General features: G+C 42.5%; 1 protein-coding gene across 1 annotated transcript; it reads left to right on the top strand.

Moving 5' to 3' along the window:
• On the top strand, positions 1-27,123 carry LOC127032679 (phospholipase A and acyltransferase 3-like). Its single transcript, XM_050920085.1, has 7 exons — positions 1-81; positions 13,128-13,236; positions 21,088-21,221; positions 23,102-23,366; positions 24,007-24,089; positions 24,623-24,858; positions 26,679-27,123. Exons 3-5 carry the CDS (start codon positions 21,124-21,126, stop codon positions 24,076-24,078), a joined length of 435 nt encoding a protein of 144 aa, XP_050776042.1. The 5' UTR covers positions 1-81; positions 13,128-13,236; positions 21,088-21,123; the 3' UTR covers positions 24,079-24,089; positions 24,623-24,858; positions 26,679-27,123.

Below are 27,123 nucleotides of genomic sequence, written 5' to 3'. Positions count from 1 at the left end.
CCAAACAAGCCCTTTCACCCCCTTTTACAGACCAGCCCTGCTTTTCTTGTGAAAACCATTGGGATCTTCTCATACCTTAAGGTAAGGTGAAGAAGCTTTTTCCCAGTGCATGGTATTACAGAGTTAGGCCCATTTACAGCATTTTACATTCTCTTTTTATGCATCTATCATTGGCCACAATCCGAAACAGGGTAGCACGTAGACGGACCATTGGAACTGCCATTCTGGAACAGATCAATATAAATGAATCAGCTCCTGGACCCTTTTCCTTAGAAAACTATCCTCTGAGTAATGATTTCTCATTGCAACTTACTCATGCAGTGGCATTGCTTTAATAAATCATGAGGACATCAGGACACTGATAATGGCGCCAGGTTAATGCATTGTCAAGGGAGGCCCTGTGTGAAACGGGCAGCCAGCTGAGAACGAATTGAGTTAGGATGAATCAATTTAATTATATTCCAGGTAACATGCTAGTGCCAGGATGCTCTTCAGCATCACTTTTAAAATCCACACAAAATGAGCATTCTGACTTCTTCACAAATCTCAGGGTCTGATTAACTTGGCTTAACCAATAAGTCAGAGTCACAGTGGCTGCTTCATTAAGTTTCTTGTCAAATCATTTGTTGGGTTGGAAAAGACTTAGTCTTGCTACTGATTTACTTTCTATTGCACAACCTACAAGCTCCATGGAACAAAATGAGTATTTCCTGTGTGCCTGATTCCCAGTCCAGTGAACTAAATGGAGACCCTTTGCATTGACCTAAATAGCCTTTGGATCATATTCATTCCCTTCTGCTAGAACAAGATGCATCAACCTTCACTTCCTAAGGTAGAGATTAAAAAAAACTATATTGGGGCAGACAGATAGCTTTGAAGGGAGATGAGGAGGAAATTCTTCTCTGCAGCCCATTCTCATTTTTCTTCCTCACTGGCATGTATCCATTTAGAGCTCAGTAGTTGAGAGCCTGTCAACAAAAGGTTCAGTCATCAATAAGTGATGATATTACTGTGCATTGTATAACAGATGGTTCTGCTTTTGCTGAGTTCTGACTCTGAAATGAACAATGCTTGAGAAAAAAAATACTTTGAGGAGTCCAGGATAGCATGAACATTTCATGATCTCTGAGACCCTGAATTAAATCATATCAGGTTGCCAAAAAGCAAAGAATTTCATGGAACAAGGAAGATGTATCCTTCCTCCTCTCCTCCTTATTTCTTTTGTTCCTTAAACAATATCAGTTGGTACTAATATGGTTAAACAACTGGCATACACCACCCCATGTTTGTACCACTCCTTTTTGGGAGACTGCCTCTGTAACAAAATAACATAATTGGGCTGGTTTTAAAACAGGAAGAAAGTTAGTGAGATTATTAACATGGAGAAAGTGTTTCAGATTCAACAGTGATGGAAACAATATAAAAAGGCAGATAATTATATTTGAATACTGTTTTTTTTCTCTTTGTATTAACAGATCACAATATGTGTTGCTAGTTACATAGCCACTCTGATAGGTGGCTAGTTTGCTTGTGTTCTTACTTAGTACATACCAGGAGACAGACTGCAACGTGGGAGAGGGGTTGTAATAGATTAAAGGAGGAACATTTTAGGACAGATTAGTAATTGTCTATTGCAATAGCTCCTGGAAACCTCAGTCATGGGCCAGGAACCTGCTGCACAAACAGACTAAAAAAAGACAAGCATGAGCCAGATTTTGTGCTCAAAAAACTTACAAACAACTCCCACTGATTTTAATGGAAATTGTAGGCACCTATCTGGGGGAAGATCTTGTCCTTGTTAATGTTGTGCAAACCGCTTGTGGGTTTACGCTGCGCCTGACCAGGAAGAAAAACTTTTTGTACCTTAGTAGAATGGCAGCAATTCAGACAGGATCACTCAGTTAAGCAGCATCGTGTATTAATCAATGTTTGTATAGTAACTTGATATTCTCAGATAAAAGCCACTTCAGACATTCAAAGCTTTAGGGAACCTGGCAGGAAGAGGTGTAATTTTTAGAGGAACATTTTCTTCTTTTATTTTTTTTCTTAACGGTTATACTGCTGGCTCTCTGCAGTTCTGTGGAGTACAGGGCTGCTCTTCGACGTGCTGACATACCACTGAAATGCCAGCTTTTCAAAAGCATGACCCCATGGGTCAGTGCTGAAGGGACAATCGGCCCAGCTTACCAGGAACCTTAGTCAGCAGAAAAACAATTGAAGGACTTGTATAAGTGACATCTTTAGTAGAGTCAGATCAGACCATCAATCAGAAGCATTTTCTCTCTTTTCTTAACCCATGAGAGTCTTCTAGAGGAGTTACTGCAGTATCATAGACTTATGCATCTTAACATTTTACAAAAGCTCTTCTTTGGTGGTCAGACTCAAGCAGGCACTTCTAATTCTTCCGGGAACGCTCAACCGAGCAAAACAATGATGTCAGACTTCTTCTATGCCACATCTTCCTTTCTTGAGGACTGACTGCAGTCTTCCATTGCATTGAAGCAAGGCAGAAGAGAACAGCTTACAATAATAGTCTATCACTTTTATAGTGCTTTCTATCCAGGTCACCTTTCCTTCTCAAAGAGTTTTCCAACTATAGTTGAATTCAGCCTCACAGCCACCTCACAAGGTGGGTAAATAACATGTTCTATTTTAGAGATGGGAAAACTGATACAGAGCAATTAAGCGATTTGTCCAAGAACACACAGAAAGACCATAGCAGAAATAGGACCAAGACCCAGTTTTTCATTACTCTTAGGCTATATGTACACTCTTTGGGAGTTTGGACTATGGGGGTGTGAATAGCAGTACGCACACTTGACCAAAGTGCTGCACTGTAATTCCCCTGTATGGATGCTGTTGGTGCAAACTGAAAGGTTCCTAGTTTGCAATAATGTAGTCTGCTTCAAACAGGACTGCATTCATACAAAGTAGCAACATATTAGTTTGCACCTGCAGTACCCAGGGGAGTTACAGTGCAGCACTTTGGTACACCAGGCTATTCACGCCCCACAGTCCGAACTGCGGGGCAGTGTGGACGCATCCTGAGTCATGTAATGTAGCCACAAGACTATCGCCCCCCGACTCCAAATGCCTGTATCAGACCAGTAGAGTGCTAGTGGGCCACAGATGGAGTCACAAAGGACACACCAGATGGGATTGTCAAAACAATTGGAGTTCCCTTGCCTGAGTTGGGGTCCATGCCAGAGGGAAAACAATCTAGTCCAAATCAAGGCCTGTCCTTTCATCAGGGAGACAAGGAAAGTTTCTTTAACTAACTGGGAAAAACCCCAACAGTTTTCCATTTCCCCAAGGGAACACTTACCTCCGGGCCCTCGCTACTCTTTAGCATGTAGTCCACTGATCAGACTAGTTATTGCTGAGGCCTATCGCCTCACATTTATATCCTGTACTCTCTGGATTATTAACTGCAGCTGCCTCCCTCCAGGCCTGACACTTCTAGACAGTGTTGCAAGTTAAAGCCTGTTTCTAGCTATTTTGTATACTTATATGGTATCACCATAGTATCCCTTACAATCTTTAATGCATTTATTCTCACAATACCTCCGTGAGGTGGGGAAGTGCTATTATTTCTATTTTACAGAAGGGAAGACGCAAGGCTTACAGCTGTGAGAATTAGAGAATTGAACCCAGCCTCCCAAGTCCTAAACTAGTGACTTAATCATTGGAACATCTTTCCTCTCATGCGCTGTCTCCAGGACAGACTATTAGCCCATTCCTGTCCTGGCCTAGCCCAATATGGAATTTGTACAACCCATCCGATTCCTGTTCAGATGTTCTCTGCCAAATTTTATAACTTGATTTTGCCAGATGAAAGAGACCAGTATTGCACAGCACTCTGGACCTCAGGAAGTTTCTGGCAGACCACATGAATAAACTGACCATAGTCTAAAGAGGCTCACTTCTCTCACTTCCATTTCAGGCGAATCAGTCTGAGCCCTTGGATCCTCACCGTGCACAATGATTCTGCCTGAACTGTCATGTGTTAATTTTCCAACCTGCAGCAAGCATGACTGACAAAAAACAGTATTCTGTTCAGAACTGGTTTTCCTGGTTTTCCTATTTTAAATACAACTGTGACCTTAGACTGAGAGAATTGTGCAACGTACAATTATAAGGAAGTGAAAACAGTCTTGCAGCCTCTCAGATTGTTTTTGTATTAACCAGACTTGTACAGTTGGTAAAATATCTCTGTGATTTGTTCTGATGCCGAACAGCCATCTTCTACTCCTCCCTTGGGTTTCTCACCTGTCAAAGGCAGTATTCTGGGGGAGAGGGATAGCTCAGGGGTTTGAGCATTGGTTTGCTAAACCCAAGGTTATGAATTCAATCCTTAAGGGGGCCATTTAGGGATATGGGGCAAAAAGCTGCTGGATGATTTAACTGGGGATGGGTCCTGCTTTGAGCAAGGGGTTAGATTAGATGACCCCCTGATATTCTATGAAATTTTCTGGCAGCCTCAGAGTGCAGCTGGTGCCAACTCTTGCTGGTGGCTGCTCTGACAATTTCCCCTAAAATACTTAATTAACTTTAGAAAAATACATATGCACATACACATGCCCAAATCACTGTAATTTATTTAGGGTGGATTTTTTTTTGCAGACTCTATATTAAAAATAATGTACAGTTGTCTCTATTCTTTACTGGACCTAAACAGAATAGAAACACAAATAAAGTGCTTTGCACATTCTTGTCTTTTTTCTTTTTCTTTTTTCTTTTTTTTTACAATTTGCTAGCTACTAAGTCTGCTGTGAAAAGTGATATTAACAAACATACAAATATCACATTTCACAGCAGATTTACTCAGTCCCCGCAAGCCTGGGGGCAAATTAAGCCCTGGATGGGGAGGTGGGTAGGGAGGCAATGGGGACCAGAGGTGATGGTGGAGTAGGGGAGGCAGGAGAGGCCAGGATGATGAGGACAGTGAGCTCAGGGCCAGAGCCTGCCACCATGTAGCCAGGGTACAGAGCCTGAAGCCCCCTGGCTAGAGCCTGCTACCCACCACTCAAGGGCTGAAGCCCAACCCCACGGCTCCCAGGAAGGTGAGGAACTCATAGGCTGCCTGCTCCTCCAGTTTGTGTGTCTCCAGAGGAGGGAGGGCCCAACCACTACTAACAGCCCTGGAAGAGTATCAGAGGGGTAGCTGTGTTAGTCTGGATCTGTAAAAGCAGCAAAGAGTCCTGTGGCACCTTATAGACTAACAGACGTTTTGGAGCATGAGCTTTCGTGGGTGAATACATCTGACGAAGTGGGTATTCACCCACGAAAGCTCATGCTCCAAAACATCTGTTAGTCTATAAGGTGCCACAGGACTCTTTGCATCCCTGGAAGAGGGTCTGTTGATTTGCACCCCCCCACTGTCCCATCACTGCCCACTGTTACCATAAGAAAAGCCCCTTGTGGATGCATGCAGCTATGGTGGACGCATTTGAGAAACACTTAATCATTTGCTTTGACAATGACAGTGTATGCAAACATGTGATGGGAATAGGAGTGTAGCCACAGCTTATTTCAGATGTTCACAAAAATTATTTTGGCTTATTCTCTTTTATTATGACTGTAAGTCACTACCATCACCTGCCTCTTCAGCGGCCTATGGAAAAAATGAACTGGTGGTTCAATGCATCTTCTAGTGGACACCATGAAAATCCCCACCATAAATGGCATTTGTGATGATAGTCTTATAGAGGCCAACGTCTGAAGGTGCATAGAGACTGAGCCTACACTAGAGGTGGTCCCACCAGGTCATGACTGAGATGCAGTGGGAGCTCAGTGTCGGAAAGCTATATCTCTTCTGTGCATAAAGGACTCCAATCACCTGGTTTGTTAATCAGGTATCTTTCTCCAGTACTAGAAATCTTCTTTCAATCTCCACGGTACAGAATTGCAGTACTGGGTGGGAAGGGGAAGGGGAGGGGGGACACTTTCCTTTGAAGCATCATGTCAGCCATTTTCCAAGGCAGGATGCTAGAGAGTTCCAGGAACCCATTCCTGCACTAGTTCCTCAGGGAAACCTCCAGTTCCATGCTGTGTAGCTGTGCCTGAGGGAGGAATGGAGGATTCAGTCCTCTGTGCTCTCTGAGCACAAATCTCAGTCACTGCTCAGCCACCAAGGGCGGCTCTAGGTATTTTGCCGCCCCAAGCACGGCAGGCAGGCTGCCTTCGGCGGCTTGCCTGTGGGAGGTCCCCTGTCCCATGGATTAGGCAGCATGCCTGCTGGAGGTCCGCCGAAGCCGCGGGACCAGCAGACCCTTCGCAGGCATGCCGCCGAAGGCAACCTGCCTGCCATCCTCGTGGCAACCGGCAGAGCGCCCCCCGTGGCTTGCTGCTCCAGGCACGCGCTTGGCGTGCTGGTGCCTGGAGCCGCCCCTGTCAGCCATGACAGTGAGCAGCACACTATAAGATCCAGAACAAAATAGAATTCTCCCTCAGCCTATGAGTCACTAGAACTCCATTGCATCTGTGGAAGGACTAAGTATTATCAAGACCATCCCTGACAGGTTCCTGGCCAATGGAAGCTGAAGGGGCAGCACCTGGGGCAGAGGCAGCATGCAGAGTGGAGCACCCTGGCTGCCCTTACATGTAAGAGCCAGAGGGGAGCTTCTGGGCACTTCATGGAGTGGCCCCCAACCCTGCTCCCCTGCTGGAGCGCAGGAGCAGGGCAAGCCCCAAACCCAGCTTCCCAGCGGGAGCTTGAGGCCCAGATCAAAACAGCTGATGGGCAGTAGCTTGCCCACCCGTCATAGACAGTGACAAAGTATGGACTAGGGACAGAGTCATTACAGACTCATGCAGACATTTTCATAATTACTTTCAACCATTTAAGAAGCATGTGGGAGGAAGACTATGCACAGAATAATACTGTACACTCTAGTGACTTTCCCACAGCCCAGGAATAACAAATCTGCAATACAAGTGTCACAGGTGTTGACAAAATACAGACTATCCTGTTCTTTTGTTGTTGTTTTAGTCCTTAAATATAACACAATACCATGACCACACCTTGTACTTAAAGGTGACCTGCAAAAGAAAAAAAAAGATTGGATTTGTGCACAATATTTTTTAACATCTTTCTGATGTTTATAGAAGGCAGGCCTGTGGGGTAAATATCTAAAATCTATTATTTTCTGTCTGCTTTTACTTCAAAAATAACAGAAATGTTAAATCTGACTTTTTGGTTGCTGGTGCAGATGTGGGCATGGCTTTTCCTAGCTCCTAAATGATGAAGTCAGGGAACTGAATCTTTAACAGACATATTTTCTCCTATGTTTATCAAAAGTTTAAGTTAAAGATAAAGATAAAGATAAAGCAAAGAGTATTAAACAGCCTGAATAAAGCTTTACTTCACATCTTAAGTAACTAGGTTAATTAATCTGTGGCAAACCCAGAATTTGAACTCAGGAATACTTGAATCCTGATACTGTATAATGTCTCCTCCTGGGCTCTGTTGATTATCTTACCTGGTATTTGCTCTGGGGTTTTTTAAATTTTAATTTCAAGCCTTTTCAAACTAAATATCATCAAAAAAAAGGGGACAGATGGGCTAGGACACCGTCCTCAACAATAAGGATAACCATATTTATTTCTTTAAAGGAACACAACCCTAATTATGATTTTGTCAGAGTTACATGTTTCTCTAACTTTCATGTGGTTTCAGTCTCTCTGTGCCAACGAAGACCTTGATCCGTGCTCTCATGGCCCTATTTGGGGCAAGAGTTTATATCCTTCTTTGTAACTAAGACCTGTTACCAAAGGTATTATGTAATCCTAGCACTGCTGTACTGAGGTCAGAGTTCAAGTTCTCTCTTGGGGGGGCCATGTTCTGAGAATTCAAATGCTCCTATATAATGATTGACTATTTCCTGGGCAATTGCACAAAAATGAAGACAGAAAAAAAAAGAGGCATGTATAAAAACAAACATACTGAGACTAATACTGCAGAAGGCATCTCCGGACTGGCAATAAACTAGTTACACTCTAGATTACATGCAGTATGGCTGAAAAATCCTTGTTGTCCTATGCAGCTGACAGCTGTCCGTTTCTGCCTTTCTGCTTAGTATATGATCGACCAATACCAAGGGTGTATGTTTTTGTAATCAGCGAAACTTCTCTTTATAGTCTGTCTCAGCTTTGGGAAATTTAAGTCTCAAGTCTCAATTAGCATTTGCTATTACATCACCTACTGAACCAGAGCAAGATGAGAATTCTGGTTGTGAGGAGTCCACTTATTAATAAGAGAAAAGATGTGTCTCTTTGAACACTAGTCTTGTTTGCTTCAGTTGAATTCCTATCACAAGCATGCGCTGATATTAGACAAGATTCTCTTGAACCGCCTCCCCTTACCATTACATTATTATCGATGAACCAGTTCACATGTTTGAAATCAACATTTGGTAACATGTAATTTAGTGGGATACACACCCAGCAGAAGTTACAAGACTAGCAGAAAGCAGCAATAATTACTGCCCTTGACACTAACAGTGTAGTTTATTCAGATACAGGTATTATAGAAAAGGCATCAGAACAGCTCATAAACTAATACAGAAGTGTGAATAATACATAAAATAAAATTAACTTCCCCTTAAGTCCAAGGCTCTTCAGATCTAGAGTTTTGGTTCCTCTCAATACAGACACCGGGATCAGACACAAAATGTAGATCTGTCTATATTTATGTTTGGAGAGGTTCAAATCTGGCTCCAAACATCACCAAACTTTGGGATTATTTGAATATGGAGTTTTGGTTTGGACCCATCTCTAAATCTGATAACCAACATGTGGTGAACAGATTTTCATTTGACATAGCTTAAAGAGTCACCAAATTATCTTGAAGTTTAATCAGGCACAAAATGTTTAACATTAAGGATGGACAAACTAACTCAGGTAAAATCAGAATTGAAAAAACCCTTCTCTTGAACCAAACCCAAACTACTTATTGACTCTCTCATTCTCTCTCTCTTTCAACTTTTGCACAACTCTGCTCTTTCTACAGTCATTTTGGCTAGGTCCAGAATCAGAAACACAAAAATACTGCAAGACAGGACAATTCTCAGTATTTCCAATTTGACTGAAACCAAAAGATATTAGAAATCCTACAAGCAAGACCGTTCTTCCAAGATTTCCATCCTGATCTCACACATGCATCCAAAATTTGTAAACATTTGGACCATTTGTATTTTTCCTCAAAGTTTATACTTCAGAGATCTGATTCTCCCCACACAGGATATGAGTAACTCTCCTGGACTTCAGGGGGATTTACTCATATCCTGTGAGGGGACAAATGGGAGGTAAAAAGTAAAAGGATTCAAGAAAGGGAGATGAGAGAGAGAGAGTGAATGAATTAATACACTATGGATCAGAATCCACAGTTAATGAGACACCAGTAGTAAGTGGGATTCAATTATTCCATCAGCTGTTTTGCATAACTCACTCTGAAGTTAGTAATAATTGTGTGCATGTGATTGATGCAATGATCAGACCCCTCGCCACTTTAATTTATTTGTATGTTATCTTTCAGTGTGACACTTCCTATATATATATATATATATATATATATATATATATATATATATGCAGCTGTATATTTATTTATATACATATAAAAGACAATCTGGATATTTAGGGGTAAAACAGAAAAGTGGTGATTGACACAACCCTATATAATACTTCACAAAAAGAGCATGAGACTCATTTCACAAGGTTTAAATCACGGATTGCCCATTGCTTGCTGGATTACATCTACTAGGACATTTCCCACATGGTTCAGCAAGAAGAACCTCTAACATATGCAGCTGTATAGCACCCTGTACTGTTAGAAGGGTTTCACCAGCCTTGCCTGCACATTCCAGAGATGGGTACAGGAATTCCTTATTTTTTGACCATGTAAATGAGCAAAGCACATGGATTAAACACATAAATAAACACATTGACACTGATAACAAAGTGGCAGCTTCTGTCAACCTGGCCAGGAACTGGAATCACAGGTTTCAGCAGACCTGGTAAGAGAAGGTGCCAAAACAAACACCTGCTAAAGCTCCTGATATTGCTGCCACTTCTAGTGCTCTCAAATATTGCTGTTTCTGCCCTCTTCTGTGGTGACCGTCATCACATACTCTCCAATAGTGTGGCAAAAGGCACATGCCAAGATGAGGAGACGCAGTTTCAGTTCGAGGCAAGTCTGGATTCAAAGTGCAGGAATGTTTGCATCTGGCCTTTTGCTTCAGCCTCAGATCTTTGTCCCCACAGCAAAGCAGGTCCCTACATAACACACAGCAGCTGATGTAGAGCTGGAAATAAAGGCTCGGATCCAAAAAAGCTCCTAAGAATGGTCATAAATTTAAGCAAATGAAACTACTCAGATGCTCAAAATAATGTGCATGCTTTAGTGCTTTGGGCCTTGAAAAGGAATAGGTACCATATTCTGCTCATAGGATACCATCAGAAAGGTACAGGGTAACCTCAGCATTGATTGAGAACGTGTTCCAAGATGTGTGCTCAATAAAGGACAAGGAGAAGTGTTTTATGTTGAGGAAAAGCTGGAGATACTAGACAAAGTATTCAGCTTGTCTACTGCTCATTCCATCCAATACTTGGCACTGAGCTTTTGAAGCTGCTTTGAGAAGACCCTGGAGGGATCGGGAGAATAGGAATACCACACACAAAACACTGTCCCAAGGCTGAGGGATGGGTCAAAGCCTCGCAGCTCTGTTTGGTGAGGTCAGTTTGTTGAGTCACTGTCATTTCATAGCACGTTTCACTTGGCACCTGTCGTCGCTGGGATTAAGTGAAGAAATCCCAGACTGGTATGGCCCAGGCTCCTGTCAGCAAAAGGAACAAATTGAAAAGCAGGGGGAGGGAAAGTGAGAACTTCAAACAATTTTGCTGTTTGCTCCCTTCCCCCTTTTTCTCAGCATCCTGAAAAAAACATTCCCCTGACCAAAGCATGTCCTAACCTAAGGCATGATTACAAACTCCTGACTAAAATGTTTCTGATTTTCCCAGACGACTCCTGCTTTTGGGTACCCTCTGTTCAGCCCCCAAACAGCTGCCTGAATCTCCTCAATTTATAGAGAGATCTGCTTAGCCAGCATCAAGGAAACTTTGTGCAATGGAAAATGGCCTTAGGATATGTCTACACTGCACTCAGAGGTTTGACAGCCTGCATGGGTGACAAAAAGGTTACACATACGCAGAGTCCCGGGTTGGCTTGTACAGCCTGCATTGCTGTAGCTAATTTGCTGTTTTTATTCAAGCTGGCTAGATCAAAGATAATTTGGGTATGTCTACGCATGCTTCAGTCACATCTCTGGTTGCCATGTAGACATTCCCTTGGGAAACTATGGAGCGAAAAGATGTACAGAGAGCAGCCATAGCCAGACTATACATCAAGATAGAGCCACAGACCAGAGGGGAGCAGCAAAACCAGATCTTGATGGCAGGAGTGGGTCACTGCAGCTCAGCACAGACAAGCAACAGCAGCTAGGGTGCAATCGCTGGTGTTGAAAGCGGGAATTTTTCAGCTGGAGTCTGCAAAACAGAATGAAGCTGGATGAAAGTTGTACATGTGTTTAAAATAAATAAAAATACCTCTGTGTTATCCAGTGAGATGTAAAACCAAGGTGTTATCCAGTGTGTGTCTGTGTTAAAGATCTCACGAGGCTTTTAAACCCTTCTGCCCAAGGATCAGGGTATGAATCCAGGTGTCATGGCCAAATGGCAGCCTGAGTACACCCTCCCACCCCACAACCCCCTGCATTTAAAATTTCAACTCTGGTTTCAATTATATTTACCTTCCCCACCACATCTCCTCGTGATCCTGTTGTGTTATGCCATGTCCTCCTATCTGGACAACACCGATTTCTATTTTATTTATTTATTTTTAACACATGTACAATTTTCCTCCAATTTTATTGTGTTTTGGACAGGCTGCAATTCCTGAATGAGCAACAGGAGATATAGTACTGGGCCTGAGCCTGAGAAACAAGGGTTCAGTTCCCTGTTCTGTCACAGACTTCCTGTATGACCTTGGACAATTCACTTAGCATTGCTGTCTTAGTCCCCCGTCTGTAGAATGGGGATAATAGCAGGGGTGTTCTGAGAATACATTAAAGCTTGTGATGGGTTCAGTGATTATGGTCATGGGGACTGGATAGACAGATTATGAATCACATGCCCAGTTCTAACCTTTAATGCAAAACTTTGGTGCTTATATTCTATGGTGGTGGTTTATCTGCATCATTTATACTCAACCCAGAGCACTGGAATAACAGGGGATCTTGTGGCTGAGGATTGAGGGCGTTTGAACAGTATCTGACTGTCTGTCTATGGCAGTAGCAGCAGTATTATTCATTTCTCATGATCAGGAGTACAAAACAGAGTTTAAAGGTATATGCAGTTATAGGTAGCTGGTGTGATTGCAAAAGGTGTTAGCCACAGTAGTAGCCCCTGTGTTGTGTGTGTTGTCTGGAATGTTGTTATTCTGTATTTTCATTTTGAAAGCCATCCACCATTCAGTTCCTGTTCTTTCTGTTTTCCCTTCATATTCCCTTACACACCCATTTTACCCTCACCTACTAGAATGTAATTCTTTTTCTAGAATGAGAACAACAGTAGGGAGCCATTTAAAAAGACTGGAGTCTGTATTTCTAGGGAGGCTATCGATATTATAAACCTGGGAAGGCCTGATTCTCAGAAGTGCATGACACCTATAACATCCATTGACTTACATGGAGGTGTGAGTGCTCAGCACTTCTCAGGATTCGTATTTTGGTGCTTAGTTTTCTGACTGAGATGATTTATGGTCTGTTTTGCTTTAATTGTCCATATCCTATTTATAGGAATATGCACTCAGCCTGGGACATGTACAGTGAATAAGAATCTTGGCTCATAACCTCAGAGGAATTTAGACACCTAACTTTAGGCACCTAAATACCGGCCTTTATGGTAAAAAGGGAAATGATACAGACACTTTGCTGTTTACTAACAAAGCAATGTACACAAATGCTTTGCTTTGTTTTTTGTTAGCTTTCTTTGAATTGGTTTCTATTATCTACCTTATCTAGCTAGGTGTTTCTGATGGCTTAACACACTGGTTAAACTCTCTTAAACAGGCGTGCACGTCAAGCCAGCTTACGTTCCAGAAATGGCAAGTGGTGGAAAGTACTGTACAGATCCAGACAGCAGTGCATTATGGAATGAATCTTGCATCTTCCTTTACAGGTAGGTTAGTCCCATCCCCAGTAGAAGAACTAGCACAGTTCTGCTGTGCAAGAGCAGAATTAGGGCCAGGATTTGGGAGTCCCCACACGGTTTGTGTACCTTATGTAACATGGAGCTCAGTTCTTCAGTGCCTCACTGATACCAGCTACTACTAAGATCCTCCTGTTCTTTCCCTCATATACATGGCATGCTAGGATCATGCTGCCTATTGCTGCCTTAGGGTGGAGGTGATGGCAGTGGGATTGGCTCAAAAGCACTTTTGCGGTCTAATAAGGTGAATTCCTTCCTGCTAGTGTCCCTTAAGATCTATCAAGCACTCAATAATCAATCTGTGCACTCGAAGGGTGGATTTGGGCCTAGTGGTATAAATAGACAAATAGCTAAAGCACACTACAGTATACAAAATGACACAACTAAACAATGAGTCAAGTTACTCTTGAGAATACTCCTAGAGATGGAGAAATGTGTTGCTTTTTCAGGGAGAGAGACCAGGAGTGAAATTCAGAGGGGATGGGCATAGGGCAGTGTGATGGAGTGTCCACTTCACACAAGCCCTGAATGGGCCAGAAGGAGTCAATTCACCTTAGAGATGCTGTACCTTCAGGGGAACCAGGTACTGACAGGGGCTAATGACAGATGAGCTGGAAGAGCATTATAAAGCAAGGATGTGAGCAGCAGCAGCAGAGGCTGCAGAGAGGAGATCTGTGATTACTCCCTAAAGGAAAAAAGGAGCTGGCTATGGACAAGGAGGAGATCCAGGGGGAGAATAAGCCCTTGGGTCCTGCCCTGGGCTAGGAAGTCGTACAAGAGGCCTACAGGGGAGAAGTAGCAATGGAGAGTGTAGGAAGCTCTGGGGGTAAACCCAGAGATAGGCAAGGCGATAGAGAAGTTGGGTAGGAAAGAGCACAATAACACAGCAACAGGGTCTGAGACTGAACAGACCTAGTTTGCTAGTCATAGGGTCCCTTGGCTGGAACCCAGAGTAGCAGGCAGGCCTCAGGACTGGAGTTGGAACAGAAGACTGTCTCAGATGGCATATGGACAGCTTATCCAATGGGACTTTGTTACTCACTAGGGGAAAAGAGGGGGTGTGAGGAGACTATATACTGACTGGCTGGAGGGCTGAGTCATGAAGGGGGTGGGTTACAGCATGAGTAATGTATGGAAAGGGGTGCCAGATGGAGTGAAAACTAATTCACAGACCCAGCCACAAGAAGGCTAACCTACGGTGAGTGGACCCTTCCCCCACTTCACTAGCAGAAGTAAGTTTACACTTTGGAAAGTGGGAGTGACTCTAAGGAAGTCTAAGTTGCTGTCTCGTGTACATTGAGGGAAACAAGAAGATGCAGGGGGCAGGGGACCAACTTACACAGCCCTTAGCAAACTTAAGACTTCCTTAAAGCTCACGGGGCTTGATTCTTACTTATGCTGGTATAAATCAAGCGTACACTGAAATCAGTGTGAAATCAAGTGTATACTGAAGTTAAATGTGTGAGGCAAATCAAGACCATAGACTCGATTACCCACTTCGAAATGTAGCTCTTGATTTTATATTTAACACTGAAATAATAACTGTAGATAATATGCAAAAACAACAATGAGGAAATAAAATGGGGTGAGAATAAACCTCAGACAAAATAAAAGGAGGATGTTAACAGAATGATGTTATGTTATGAAACTCTCTTCATGACATAAACGTCTGTTCAGCTCAAACATTAACATGAGCTGACCTTTTCAACTCACTAAGTAGAGGCAGGCATGACAGCAATTCCGGTGGCATGATATTTTCACGGAATGACATAATTCTCTACTAATTTCTTGAAAAACCTATGATGAAATATACACTAAGACAACTGTTCTGGCCCTTCCAGACACCTGTGAGTCAGAGACTAATTTTTCCCATTAGAAACAAATGAAACATCACAGCCAGTTTTCTGAAAGCTGTGACAATTAGAGAGGGATTTTTTTTTTAATATGGACTTAGATTGTGCTGTTTCCATAGCTGGGTCTACTTAAATTACTTGGGGTTCTTTTTACCTCCCTTTATTTTCACCAGGTCTGTAGTTAGTCAGAGACCTGGGATATTTGTAGAGCTAATGTGTTTTGGAAGGCTAATTTTCCCCTATGTTAGGAATGTTACCATTGCTATACAAGGGGACCAGATGACTCTTGGGTTTGGTAACAGAATAGGGAGTCTCCGTTCTAGGTAATCAGCTGACCCAGATTAGTACTAATCAAAGGTCATTCTCATCTAATGGATACTTGGTGGTCTCTGTTTAATGAATTGGTAATCTCAGTGCAGTGGTCATGTGCCCGTATCACAAGCCCCACAATAAATGGCACTGATTGGTACCCTGTCAGCATTCTCAGCAGCAAAGCCAATGGATGAATAGACACATAAAGCTATGAGCTGTCATTGCACCACCTAAAGATGACCACCTGGAGCTGTAGGGGCTAAGACAGTAGCAGCAAAGGAGGGAAGCTTGCATGGGCAGTGCTTCAGCTGTATCGATTTTGTGGATAAAGAAAGGACTTGAGTTTTCAGAGCTGTCTATCTAGGCAATGCAGAGGAAAGCTCCCTAACTATACACATCACCTTCTCACACACATATATCCACACCTACTCAAGAAACCGACATCTTTCCTACCACCAGGTAATCAACAGGAATCAATGACAGTCACCCAGATGATGTGTGTTAGCTAAACACGTTGTAACTTTGACTTTTAAGACAACCCTTTATTGTGTGTATCTACCTAGTTAGAGGCAGAGTGGAAAAGAATTAGGTACTATATACAATTTTGAATGGATCTGAGAGCCATCAGAAGGACTGTCAGGTATGATCAACCACAACAACTGGGCAAATCCTTTTGTGAGGGGTATCTATGCTGATAAATCAAATATATCAGAGGACTCCACTACATATATCTGGCAGAGGACTTGGAAGAAAAGTTAGAGCTCTGAGACCCAGGCAGACCAAGAGGATCAAAGGAAAAACTGGATTGTTAGAAATGTAAGGTGTTTTCTTTCCTTTTCATTGAACTAAAATGAGGGATTCTTATCCAGATTACTTTATGCTAAACTTAATCCCAGATATATTATGCAAATCATTTCTTTTGTTTTAAAATGCTCCCCTCTATTTTAATAAATCTTTCTTTAGTACAACTAAACAAGTCTTAGACAATTGCCTGGGTAATCTTTTGCAGACAACGCTGAAAAAACCAAACCTCTGAAGAAAGGCCAAGAAAGGAAAAGGGTTCTGAAACCATACCCCACTTGTATGTCTCAATCAACAGGCTATGGGCCAATGAGATCCCATCCCAGGAGCTATGTCATGTGCAGAGATGTGGTCAGACTGACAAACAAGAAAACACTTAAGGACCAAAGTGGAGACATGAGTTGAAGGGGGGCAGGTGACACTGTATGAAAAAATTAAAGTCAATATGATATTGTAAGGGAGGCTGTTAGCCTAGCAAGGTCGGTTCACAGTTCAGCCTAGAATGAAGACATTCCAGGAATTCTAGTTTTCAAGATGATGGGAGCTGTAGACCTGACAGTCATTGTGGGGAAGGGAGCTGAACTGTAAGTACGTTCTTTTTCCATGGTGTGACAGGAAACAGCGAGGGACTGTGCTGTGTGGGTCTCCCTGCTGAGAAACTCGGGAAGAGGGGAGAGAAAGGGCCTCGGGGAAGAGATGTGGAGTGGGCAGGGAATAATGAACTTGAACTCTGCATCTCCCCAAAGAGAAAAGGACTTTCTAGAAGAAGCCTATAACCTTAGGAGGCTAGTAATGATAGCCTCTGGATACTCTGGGTGTACTGTGAGGAAGGGCACACGAAGGGAGACAGAGTGAGGGTGGAGGAGACACCTGCTTTTATCATATAGACCTTCTGTATGTATTTGAAGGAGGGAGGGAGCTCCCCTATGACTGTGTGGCAATACCTGCAGACAATGTACTTATATCCTTGCACCAAGAGCTGTGATCCCCTGACAGAAGGGGAGAAATTCAGATGGATCCTGGAGAGAGAGTGTACCCTAGGGAATGAGTAGCTGAGTGAAAGGTTGCTTTGATTGGAGCGTGTCTGCATTTTTTTGTTTTTTGTTTTGTTTCCTTTTGACTTTTGTTTGCTCTGGAAGGGATGGGGCTTTTGCATTAGCCAGAAAACAAAACTACCGCTGCAGAAGGGAAACTGAGGCAGCAGATGCATCTCTGCATGGGAGAGGTAAGGTTCCCCATTACAGATGCCTTGAACCATTAAGACAACAAAAACAATAGAAGTATAGAAGAATACAAACATTACAAAATACTGCACAATTTATATCAAAGGTTGTAGGACAAAAATTATTATAGTACTGAGTAATTTGAGGAAAATATATTCCAATTAAATTAAAGATTGTCATAAAATTACAAGTAGACAATTGGGAAATGTTAAGACTGAATTCTTATTTTATCTCACTCACTTTTTCCCATCTGGGCAACATTGTGCTCGTCCTTATGGAATTTTCTAGATTAGGAAAAGAGTATGAAGTTAAATTGGGGGTTTTAACTCACTCCATTTTTTTCTCCTAATCTAGACACATTATGTGGCACTTTCTATAGGGCAAAAAAGGTACTTATTTCTGTTGTTAGCCCAATCCGATCTGCTTAACTCAACTGAAAATCTTGATTAACACATGTGGACACAACTTAAGACTGTTTTAGCTGGTTGTGGTGTAGCCAAGGTGGGAACACGACTGAGTTATGTTAACTCTGTTAAGGTAACTCAGTAGAAAAAGCACTTTTTCGACTATGAAGAGAGGCCCTCTGTTGGTACACATTGGTCATGGGTTGATAAGAATTTAAAGATGTGATGTTCAATTATGCTAGACAGTTTGAGATAATACATTCTAAAACACTAGTAAAGACTAAGCATGTTTTTACTCTGGTATATGCTAAACTGGTTGAATTAAAGCCCAGGGGTAGAAGGAGAGAGATCAAACCAACTAACCTCATTTGACATCATACCTAGTTAAATACTAATTAAGACGAGGTGAAGGGAGAATGAGTAAGGTGCAAGAAGCCTGCTCACTCCCTTGCGTGGCCCATGTATGGATCAGGCGCACTTGCAGTCTCTGCAGGTGAGTTTAAGAACTGTTCCCAGTGGGGTTGCCTGTGGAGTGAAGCTGGAATATCAGCACATGGGAAGAATGCTGCATGCTCCAAAAGGTGTAGCAGCAGGTACATTGATTCTGAACTTCTGGGATGCATTCTGACTGACACACAGCAGTGCCTTAAAGTAAAATGCCTTAAAGTTCACTTCAGGACGACAATGAACTTGGACTCTGCTCAGGGTTTAGAAGAAAACACTTAAAAGTCTTTGAAATCACAAAGACCTGAAAGAAACAATGCTCATTCCTGGAATTCAGCCTTTTAGCGATAAACAAAACTGGCCGTAACACCCCACCTCAGCCCTCACTTCAGCTGCAACCAGCTGAGAGGAGACGAGTAACTGTTTTCTGTGCAAACACATTGTGTTCTTGCTGTCAGAAAAGAAAGGAGTATAAAGCCTGTCACACAGAAGAGCTCAGAATAATCCAGAAAGAAAGTGAGAACATGGATTGGGTAAGTAACTTTCTTCCCATGTACAGCAGTTGACTCAACTCTCTTACGTTACGTCAGCACATCATGGATGTGACATTAAAGCTGAGCTTCAACAGTTAGTGGAGACCATCCTTACCCACTCCCATCTGTCCATGACTGCACTCTCTGTGTACATCTCTCAAAGCTAGTTTAAACAAAGCTGGAACCCCTGCAAAGTGTTTGTAGGGCCTCTGAATGTGTGCAACCCAACTTCCACCTACCCAAATCTGTCGCACCTCCTCTGACAACTCAGCTGGAGGTTTCAGTCCCATGAAGGTCTGTGTTTATGGGAGTGGGGAGAGGTAGGAGAATATTGGATACAGGCCTTCTGTTAAACAGGACAAAGGGCATCCATGTGATGTGCTGCTGCCAGGGATGTGATAACGAGGGACATATCCTGATTCTCCAGCAGCTTTTGTTCCGTGCCTTTGATGCTTGAGCATGAGCAGCAAACACAACACTAGCATTAGAGCTGGTTTGGCAGCACTGAGTGACAGTTCTTACCACTTTGTTTTGGTTCTGTATGTCAGGGGCATTATTTCTGGGGAGGGACAAAGTTGTGCCAGCATATAGAATATGCTATGTGATTATATGATGTCTTGCAATGTTGTGGCGGGGTGGGGGAAGAAAGTGGAAAACAGACCTATGAAAAATTGCGGGGGGGGAGCAGGTAACTGTCACTGCTGCTCCATAATAGCAAATGACTCCCCTGCTGTATGGTAACTGCACTGTAACTGAAAAGGAGATGTTCGCTGCCTGAGTCTATAGGAGATAGCCAAATCTATCCCACAGTGCCAAGCCTGAGTAGCTGAGCCCTGGAGAGATCTCCAGGGGAAGAAGGAACCCTCCCCACAAGGCAGTAATAGGCAGTGGTTCTAATCTGAGGAGACTGCTCCTGCCTATTGGTGTGTTAAACTTGTAAGCTGCTGTTGCAAATTTCAGGGTTTTTTCTGGTCTTGCTTGCAGGCTAGGGGGCTCTGTGGGGAAGCATGCAAACTGGGCCTAGCAGCAATCAGTCTGCAGCCAATCAGTCTATAGTAAGCGGGTGCGGGGGGGGGGGAGGAGTTACGCCTCTCTGTCTTAAGGAGTAGCCTTCTTTGTCTCTCTCTGTGTGGGGTTCTTATGTGTTATCATTCTGAATTCTAAGAATGAAAGTAGTTTTCGTTGCAACTTTCCAGCAAGAATATTTATTTTTAATCTAAGTTCTATGTGTATACATGGAACATAGACTAACCTCCAAGGTGCCTTGGGCAACCCCTCCCAGGGCCGCCCAGAGGATTCAGGGGGCCTGTGGTCTTTCGCAGCAGGGGACCCCCATTTCGGAGGTAATTTGGCAGCAGGGAGGTCCCTCCGCTCCGGGACCCGCCATTGAAGTGCCCCGAAGACCTGCGGCAGAGGCCCCCCACTGCCAAATTACCGCCGAAGACCCAGCACTTCGGCGGCAGGTCCTGCTTCGCCGGTAATTCGGCTGCAGGGGGTCCTTCTGCCCCAGAGTGGAAGGACCCCCCCACACACACCGAAGACCCAGAGCAGAAGAAGCTCCAAGGCCCTGGGCCCTGCGAGAGTTTTCCGGGGCCCCCAGAGTGAGTGAAGGAACCCGCTCCAGGGGCCCCACAAACTCTCGTGGGGGCCCCTACAAATTGCCCCACTTGCCCCTCCCTCTGAGCGGCCATGACCCCTCCACAAAGGGGTGGGTAGAACACAGAGGAGCTGTGCAGTAGTGAAAACTCAGAACTGTTTCTTCCTCTCACCCTCACCAGCTCTGCTCTGTGCCATGCAGGGGTTGAACATATCTTCTGTAGTTCCCAAATCCAGCTGCTCCAAGCCAGTGGAACTGCGTTATTTCCAATGCCGAAAGGACTTTCACTGCCAGAGTGGCTAGATCTGGATTGTCCCATAGTGAACATACTTCAGATGACAGCCTCCTTCCCCGGGAACCAAGTCAGTAGAGGCTGTATGTTGTAAGAAGATATAAGTTATTTTCCCCTGGGCAGAGCCAGTAGAAGTTGTGCTGAGTAGTCTCTGATAGGATTCACTGCTCTCTGGATAAGATGGTTGGAACTTGGAACTGAGTTCAGCTTGTCTTGGATGGGAGATGAGTCTCTCTGGATCAAGCCAGGAGAAGCCACATGCACATCTTAAACATATGGTATTTGCTGTTTATTATTATTAAGGTTTAAAGAAAAATATACTGTTTAGCGAAGATTTAACAACCAATCTCTTTCACTTTCAGATATGGGATCTATGGGATCTCCTTACTTCAGCAATAATGCTAGAGCCTGGAGATCTGATTGAATTTCAGAGAGTGGGATACCAACACTGGGGCATCTATGTGGGAAAGGGATATGTGGTCCACTTCACATTTCCAGATAAATAAGAATAAAAAGATGAATCCTTCCATAGATTCATCACATAATCCAAAATTATTCTCATCTGATGTTTTGACTGTTGTATAAAAATGATCTCACGCAATTCCTAGCAGGAGAGGTGTGCACAGCACATGACCCATCATTACAATTTATACTAATTGGTCCCTTGGCATTCTCATCAGATAGATGAAGGCCTGACTGGGTTCTGGAGATTGAACTCTTGTTTCACCCAAGTGATGTCCACTCTAGGTATGTGGCTAAAGCACACTCCGGTTGTTGGGTGGTAAGATGGGGGAAAGCACACTTGTGAAAAGGCAATAACCAAAACTGTTCCCTCTACTCTTCCTCCTGCCTCTGATCTTCAAAGCTGTACGTAATCTCTGAGCCTTTCTTGCTGCATCTCAGAGTCAGGAGAGCCCAAGAAATTTCTCACACTTAAAATCACAAACCAAAAGTCACTGATCACTCAGAGTTCTGCTAGCCCTTCTTTGGCTCAACCACAGCTAGAAAAGATTCAGTCTCCACAATAAGCTCCAAGCAGTTGGGGCCCAGTATTTGCTCATTTCAGATTTGGGCCTCAAATCTGACCATCCCAACTTTCCCTCAAAGTTTTAGTTCATCAGTAATGCTTAGTGTCTCAACTCTGTCTAGCTAATGTACTCATGTGGCCTCCATTACTACAATATCTGAGAACCTCACAATCTCTACTTCCATTTACCCTTCCTTTAAAGTAGGAAAGTACTATTATCTCCATTTTACAGATGGGGAACTGAGGCAGAGAGAGAGACTATGTCCCAACTAAGCCAAATGTGTCACAGGAAGTCTGTGGAACCGCAGAGTCTCAAATTCAAGTCTCCCATATCCCAGCTTTCCCCCTAACCGCTCAACAACCTTTCCTCTCACTTCCAACAGGAGATACTGTATGCTTTGCATATCTCAGTCAGGAATTGCTCTTCTTGGGCCAACCAAGAGAAGCAGCACTAAGTATGCCTTTTCTAGATATCACCCTATAGCAGTGCACTTCACCGCTCCTCTCAAAAACCAACCAGAGACCTCTCTGTGCAAACACCACTGCCCTTTTATTTTCTGTGTTTGTTCCCACCACCTTTTATATACAGTTCAATTCAGTCCAGGTAGCCCCTTGGGGGACAGCTAGCTTCTGCAGCTAGCTGGGAACTCCAGCCTAAGGTTCCTCCCTTTCCTGTTCCTCTCTTTCTGCTTCCTTCCTGTGAGCTTTATACAGCCCCCTGGCCCGTAAAACCCAAAGGTGTTTGTTCTTTAGCCCAGCAATGAGCCACACCCTGCCAGCTCCAATTAATTCCCCTTAATGGGAACTGGGGCTAACGGGCCTGTCCAGGTCTCCTGGCCAGCACCCTGTTACACACCCTTAGAGGTGGCTGCAATTTTTTTTGACAAACAGCTTATTCACTGAAAAACACAGTTTGGGGTCAACCAAAACTATTTACAAATTTGGGTCAAATTGGAGAATAGTTTCAGCTTAAAAGATTTTTAAGATTTTTAATTTTTAATTTTTAAAAAGTTGAAACATTTTGTTTTGACATTTTCTAAACAAAACATTTTGACTTTGTTTTGAAATCTAGCTCATGCTTTAAAAATAACGAAACTAGGGTGAAAAATCTACCCAGACTAAACAAAATGTAATGAAGGAATCTCATTCTGACTCTAACAAAACGTCTCAGTCAACTCAAAACAAACTTTTGGGGGGGGGATTTTTTTCCTCCAGTTCAGCCACTGAACCAAAAAAATCACGTTATTTGTCAGGATCTAGTCAATCCTGTCAGATCTGGGCAAACTGCCAACCCTCTTTCACCTCTTATTGGCTGTCTTTTTTTTTTTTTTTTCCTTTTTCTTTTTCTAAGAGTTGGAAGAAGGATTGAATAATATGCTTAATGGAGAATTCTTCAAAGCCAAAGTGCAAAAGGAGCGTCTGAGGAACGTGGCTCGTGTTTCAAGCTATGCTGTAAACAACCAATTAGATAAAAAGCACCCTCCATTACCTCTTTCTCATGTGGTAAAGAGAGCTGAGCACCTGGTGGGGAAGAATATAGACTACAATCTAGTAATGTCTAACTGTGAACATTTTGCCACCCTGATAAGATATGGCATTGCTGAATCACAGCAGGTAAGTCTGGTTCCTTCACCTGATCTCCATTTAGAAATGACTCCCTAGGGGCATGATTCTGTTTTGATTTGCATTGTATTACATCAGTGGAGTGATTTCAAGATTGCCATCAGGATAACAGAACAGAAGCAGGCCTTAGATATTTATAGAACATAAAGCAATATTGGTACTCTGGTTAAACAAGAAACAAATTAACGTATATGACAGTTACATAATAGAGACAAGATGGATGAGGTGATATCTTTTATTGGATCAACTTGTATTAGTGAAAGAGACAAGCATTCCAGCTCCATGGAACTTTTCAGGTGCGACACACAAAAAGAGAAATGCTCTCAAATTGGGTGTAGAGCCACACTTTGTTTGACCAAATATGGGATAAACCAGGGAGATAAAAGATGAATTTGAAACAGTTCACTGCCAGTCATTTCTGAACACTTTCTCTGATTTCATGGGAAATCCCTCCCAGGTTGAGCCTGGAATCAGAAAAAAATGAAACCGGCTACGTTTCACCTTGCCCTTCCCACCCCCAGTGGGAAAAAGTATAACTGACAGGTCTGTATTAGACTCAAAAGTGGTTAGTTCTTAGATTCTGGCTCACATGAATCTTCACTCTTATCATGAACTTGGCTTCTTGTTTTAGGCAATTTACTTTGAAGTGGATGAAGGTTTTGTGAAGCAGATAAAGAAATGGCTAGCTGAGATCAATGAGTAGCGTGTGGATCGGTGAGTATGCACTACTGCATTTGCATGAGCACTGATTTCTTAGAGATAATTGCATTGATGCAACATACAGCCCATCATTCACAAGTACCAAAGGTAAATATTCACTATATGTCCCTGAACAACTTTCACATTAGTGATAGGAGGGTCATCTTCCCTACTCACAAAAAGGAGAAAACACACTTATAAGAAGATCTGAGCCCTTTCCTCATTAATGGTGGGTTTGTGGAGGAAGGGGATGATCCTTTCTCTCAACACAGACCCCACATAACTAAGTCCACTTACATCAACAAAGGAATAGTCTCTCTTCTCCCATAAAATCTATGCCCCCTTCACACTAATGACAATCAATCTCCCCCAGTGCAGCCCCCATGTTCATGAGTGGTGTCCAAGACCCCTTCATACATTACTAAAAAGGGGGAAATTCTCCCCCACTACCTCCCTGAGCATGAATATTGAGTGTAATAATCATCAAATTTGGGGGACTGGAAAAAGCTCTTGGAAGTATGTTAAACGGCCTTGGTTATTTACTCTAGACGCAATGGAAAACTGGATTGCTAGAGAAAGAACCTCTTCTACATGAAGCAGCATTCAGAGGCTAGGAATAACTGACTTGAAAAAGCAAGTAAAATACTTACTAACAACCCTTGTGCACTCTCCTCCTCCTACTTCATGGTGCTATGGCTATGAAACTGTGATGCTTTGGTATTCTGTATATTGAACATTTCTAAGAGCTCTGCCTACGCGTCCGGACTAGTGCTGGTCAAAAAAGGTAAGTATCATTCACAAAAGCTCAAAAGAAATCAAAATTTAGTTTTGTTTAAAACTTACCATTTTTTCCATGTATTGGTTTTAATTTTAATTTCATTTTAGTAGCGAGAGGGAACATTCTCTTGCTTTTTTTTAATTTTTCCCCTGGACAAAGGCAGGGGTAGCAGAGGGACAGAGTAATTATATTCCTAACAACATAACATTCAATTGTTTTTGAATATTTTAAAACTTTTAGTTTTGAAATCTTTCATTGAAAAATAAAGTTTCATGGCAATTTCACTTTGGTTGAAAAGGCATTTTCTATTTCAATAAAAAGTTTAAATGGAATGTTTTTGATCAAGTCTAATAGAGACAGCAGCCATTTTGTTCTCTGGTTGTTGCAGCCTGTTAATGAGGCAACATGACTATTGTGTTGTCATGGAGGCTACTTTCCTTGTTTCTTGTTTTCCTTGAGCTGAAATAAGTCATGTTGGACTGAAACTATATGGTTGTTCTTTGTGTTTCAAAAATGATAATGTACCTGATTCTGCTCTCAATTGGTTTTACACCAATGGAATACTGTTGACTTTAACTGAGATTATTCTTAAATTTACCATTTGTATTGAGGTAGCACCTAGGAGGCCCCGTCACAGACCAGAACCTTGTTGTGCTAGGTGCTGTACAAACAGAGAACAAAAAGTCAGTCCATTTCCCAAAGAACCTACAATATAAGAGCCAATGAGTAGATACAAACACAGGACTACATAGAAACAATGAGATAATACTGCTCAGCATGACAGATAGTGGTCACAGCTAGAGATGGTAGAAAATGTTTTGATTGAACAGTTTTCCATTGGAAAATGCTGTCTCATGGTAAGCGAAATGTTCTCTGGGAACGTGTAGATTTTGATGGAAAATTTTCAAAATTTTTCATTTTGATGAGGCCATTTTGACTTTTTTATATTACATTGCAATAATCAATATTCTAATGCAAAGTAAATAATAATGTCAGTGTTTCCGAAACAAAATATTTCAGAATACTACATTCCAACAATCCCTCACCCCCCACTACCCCCAAAACCCCGGAGATTAACTTTTCACCCTTAATTGTGACAAAAACAAATTTTGAAATCTTGAATTTTGAAGATTTTTATGGGGGCCTCCTCCCAAAACATGAGGGACAGAAGGGGGACAAAGCAAAAAGGTGGCTGTTTGAAAATTTAACAAGTGGGTGATGAATGTTGGCCCCATAGAGTTGCTTTTGATTTAGACTGGTGTACAAGGGAACAAAACCAGTACTCTCAACAGGAGTTTATGCTTATGAATACTGATAGTCCTGGATGTCCTTTATATATCCTAAGAACAGGTACAATACAGACTACAGCCATGATAGCTGCCTCACCCTGCTAATGTATACCATGCTTGCCTGTGGAGACATTACCTCCCAAAGTGAGGGGAGTTTATCCTCTTTGGCCTTTCTATTGAGATCAGAAAAGGGTACCACATATTGCATAGTGGTGTTATTAAATACATGGTCACTTGGAAATGGCCTGAAACCCATTCATGTCTCACAGCTCACAAAACAAATCTCAGACATTAGAAAATTTACATCACTATGCACATGGGCTGGTTGGGAAACCAGCAATCTACACTGGAAGTGGAAGCCATGATTTTCCACTGCCAGTCTCCTGAGCTTGTCCTTGGACTGTAATGGCTGTTGGACTGAGTTATATTATATGATCAGTCGGTAAGATCACTCTGTAAAAGCAATCCATAGTTCTAACTAGCTGCATTTTAGCATAGATACTTTCATCTACTCTTTTAATGTGTTCTTTCCTTCAGACAGCACAACACTCAACCTTGTCTATGGAAATAAATGCATACACGATGCCTTCTCTGCAGGAGCTTCGGAGAGTAAAAAGGAAAGCTAGATACTTTGAAAACCTAAACCTCTTTTCTATTCAATGCTGTAGAATACAAGAAATTTTACTGCTAGTGGGCGGCTTCATCAAAATAAAAACCTAAATAGTCAAACTCCAGTCACAAAAACCCATAACTTCCTGGAAAAATCATCAATTCCAATATGCCTAGACCTAAATATATAGTCCTGATGTGTCTGAGAGAATCTGCCAGTCATCTGGAGGAGAACTGGCTGCAAACTGAGGGGCTGACCAACCAGCAAAAGAGACATCAAAGACTATATCCTATAGCAAAACACACTAAGAATCACTTAACAGAATTAAACTGCTTAGTTCAGACCTTCTAGAGAGTGAGCTAATTATTTTGA

This window comes from Gopherus flavomarginatus, chromosome 1, assembly GCF_025201925.1.
Source record: "Gopherus flavomarginatus isolate rGopFla2 chromosome 1, rGopFla2.mat.asm, whole genome shotgun sequence".
In the NCBI taxonomy this organism is placed as follows: Eukaryota; Metazoa; Chordata; order Testudines; family Testudinidae; genus Gopherus; species Gopherus flavomarginatus.
Note: the sequence above shows the minus strand (reverse complement) of the source record. Positions and strands in the feature narration are given on the sequence as shown.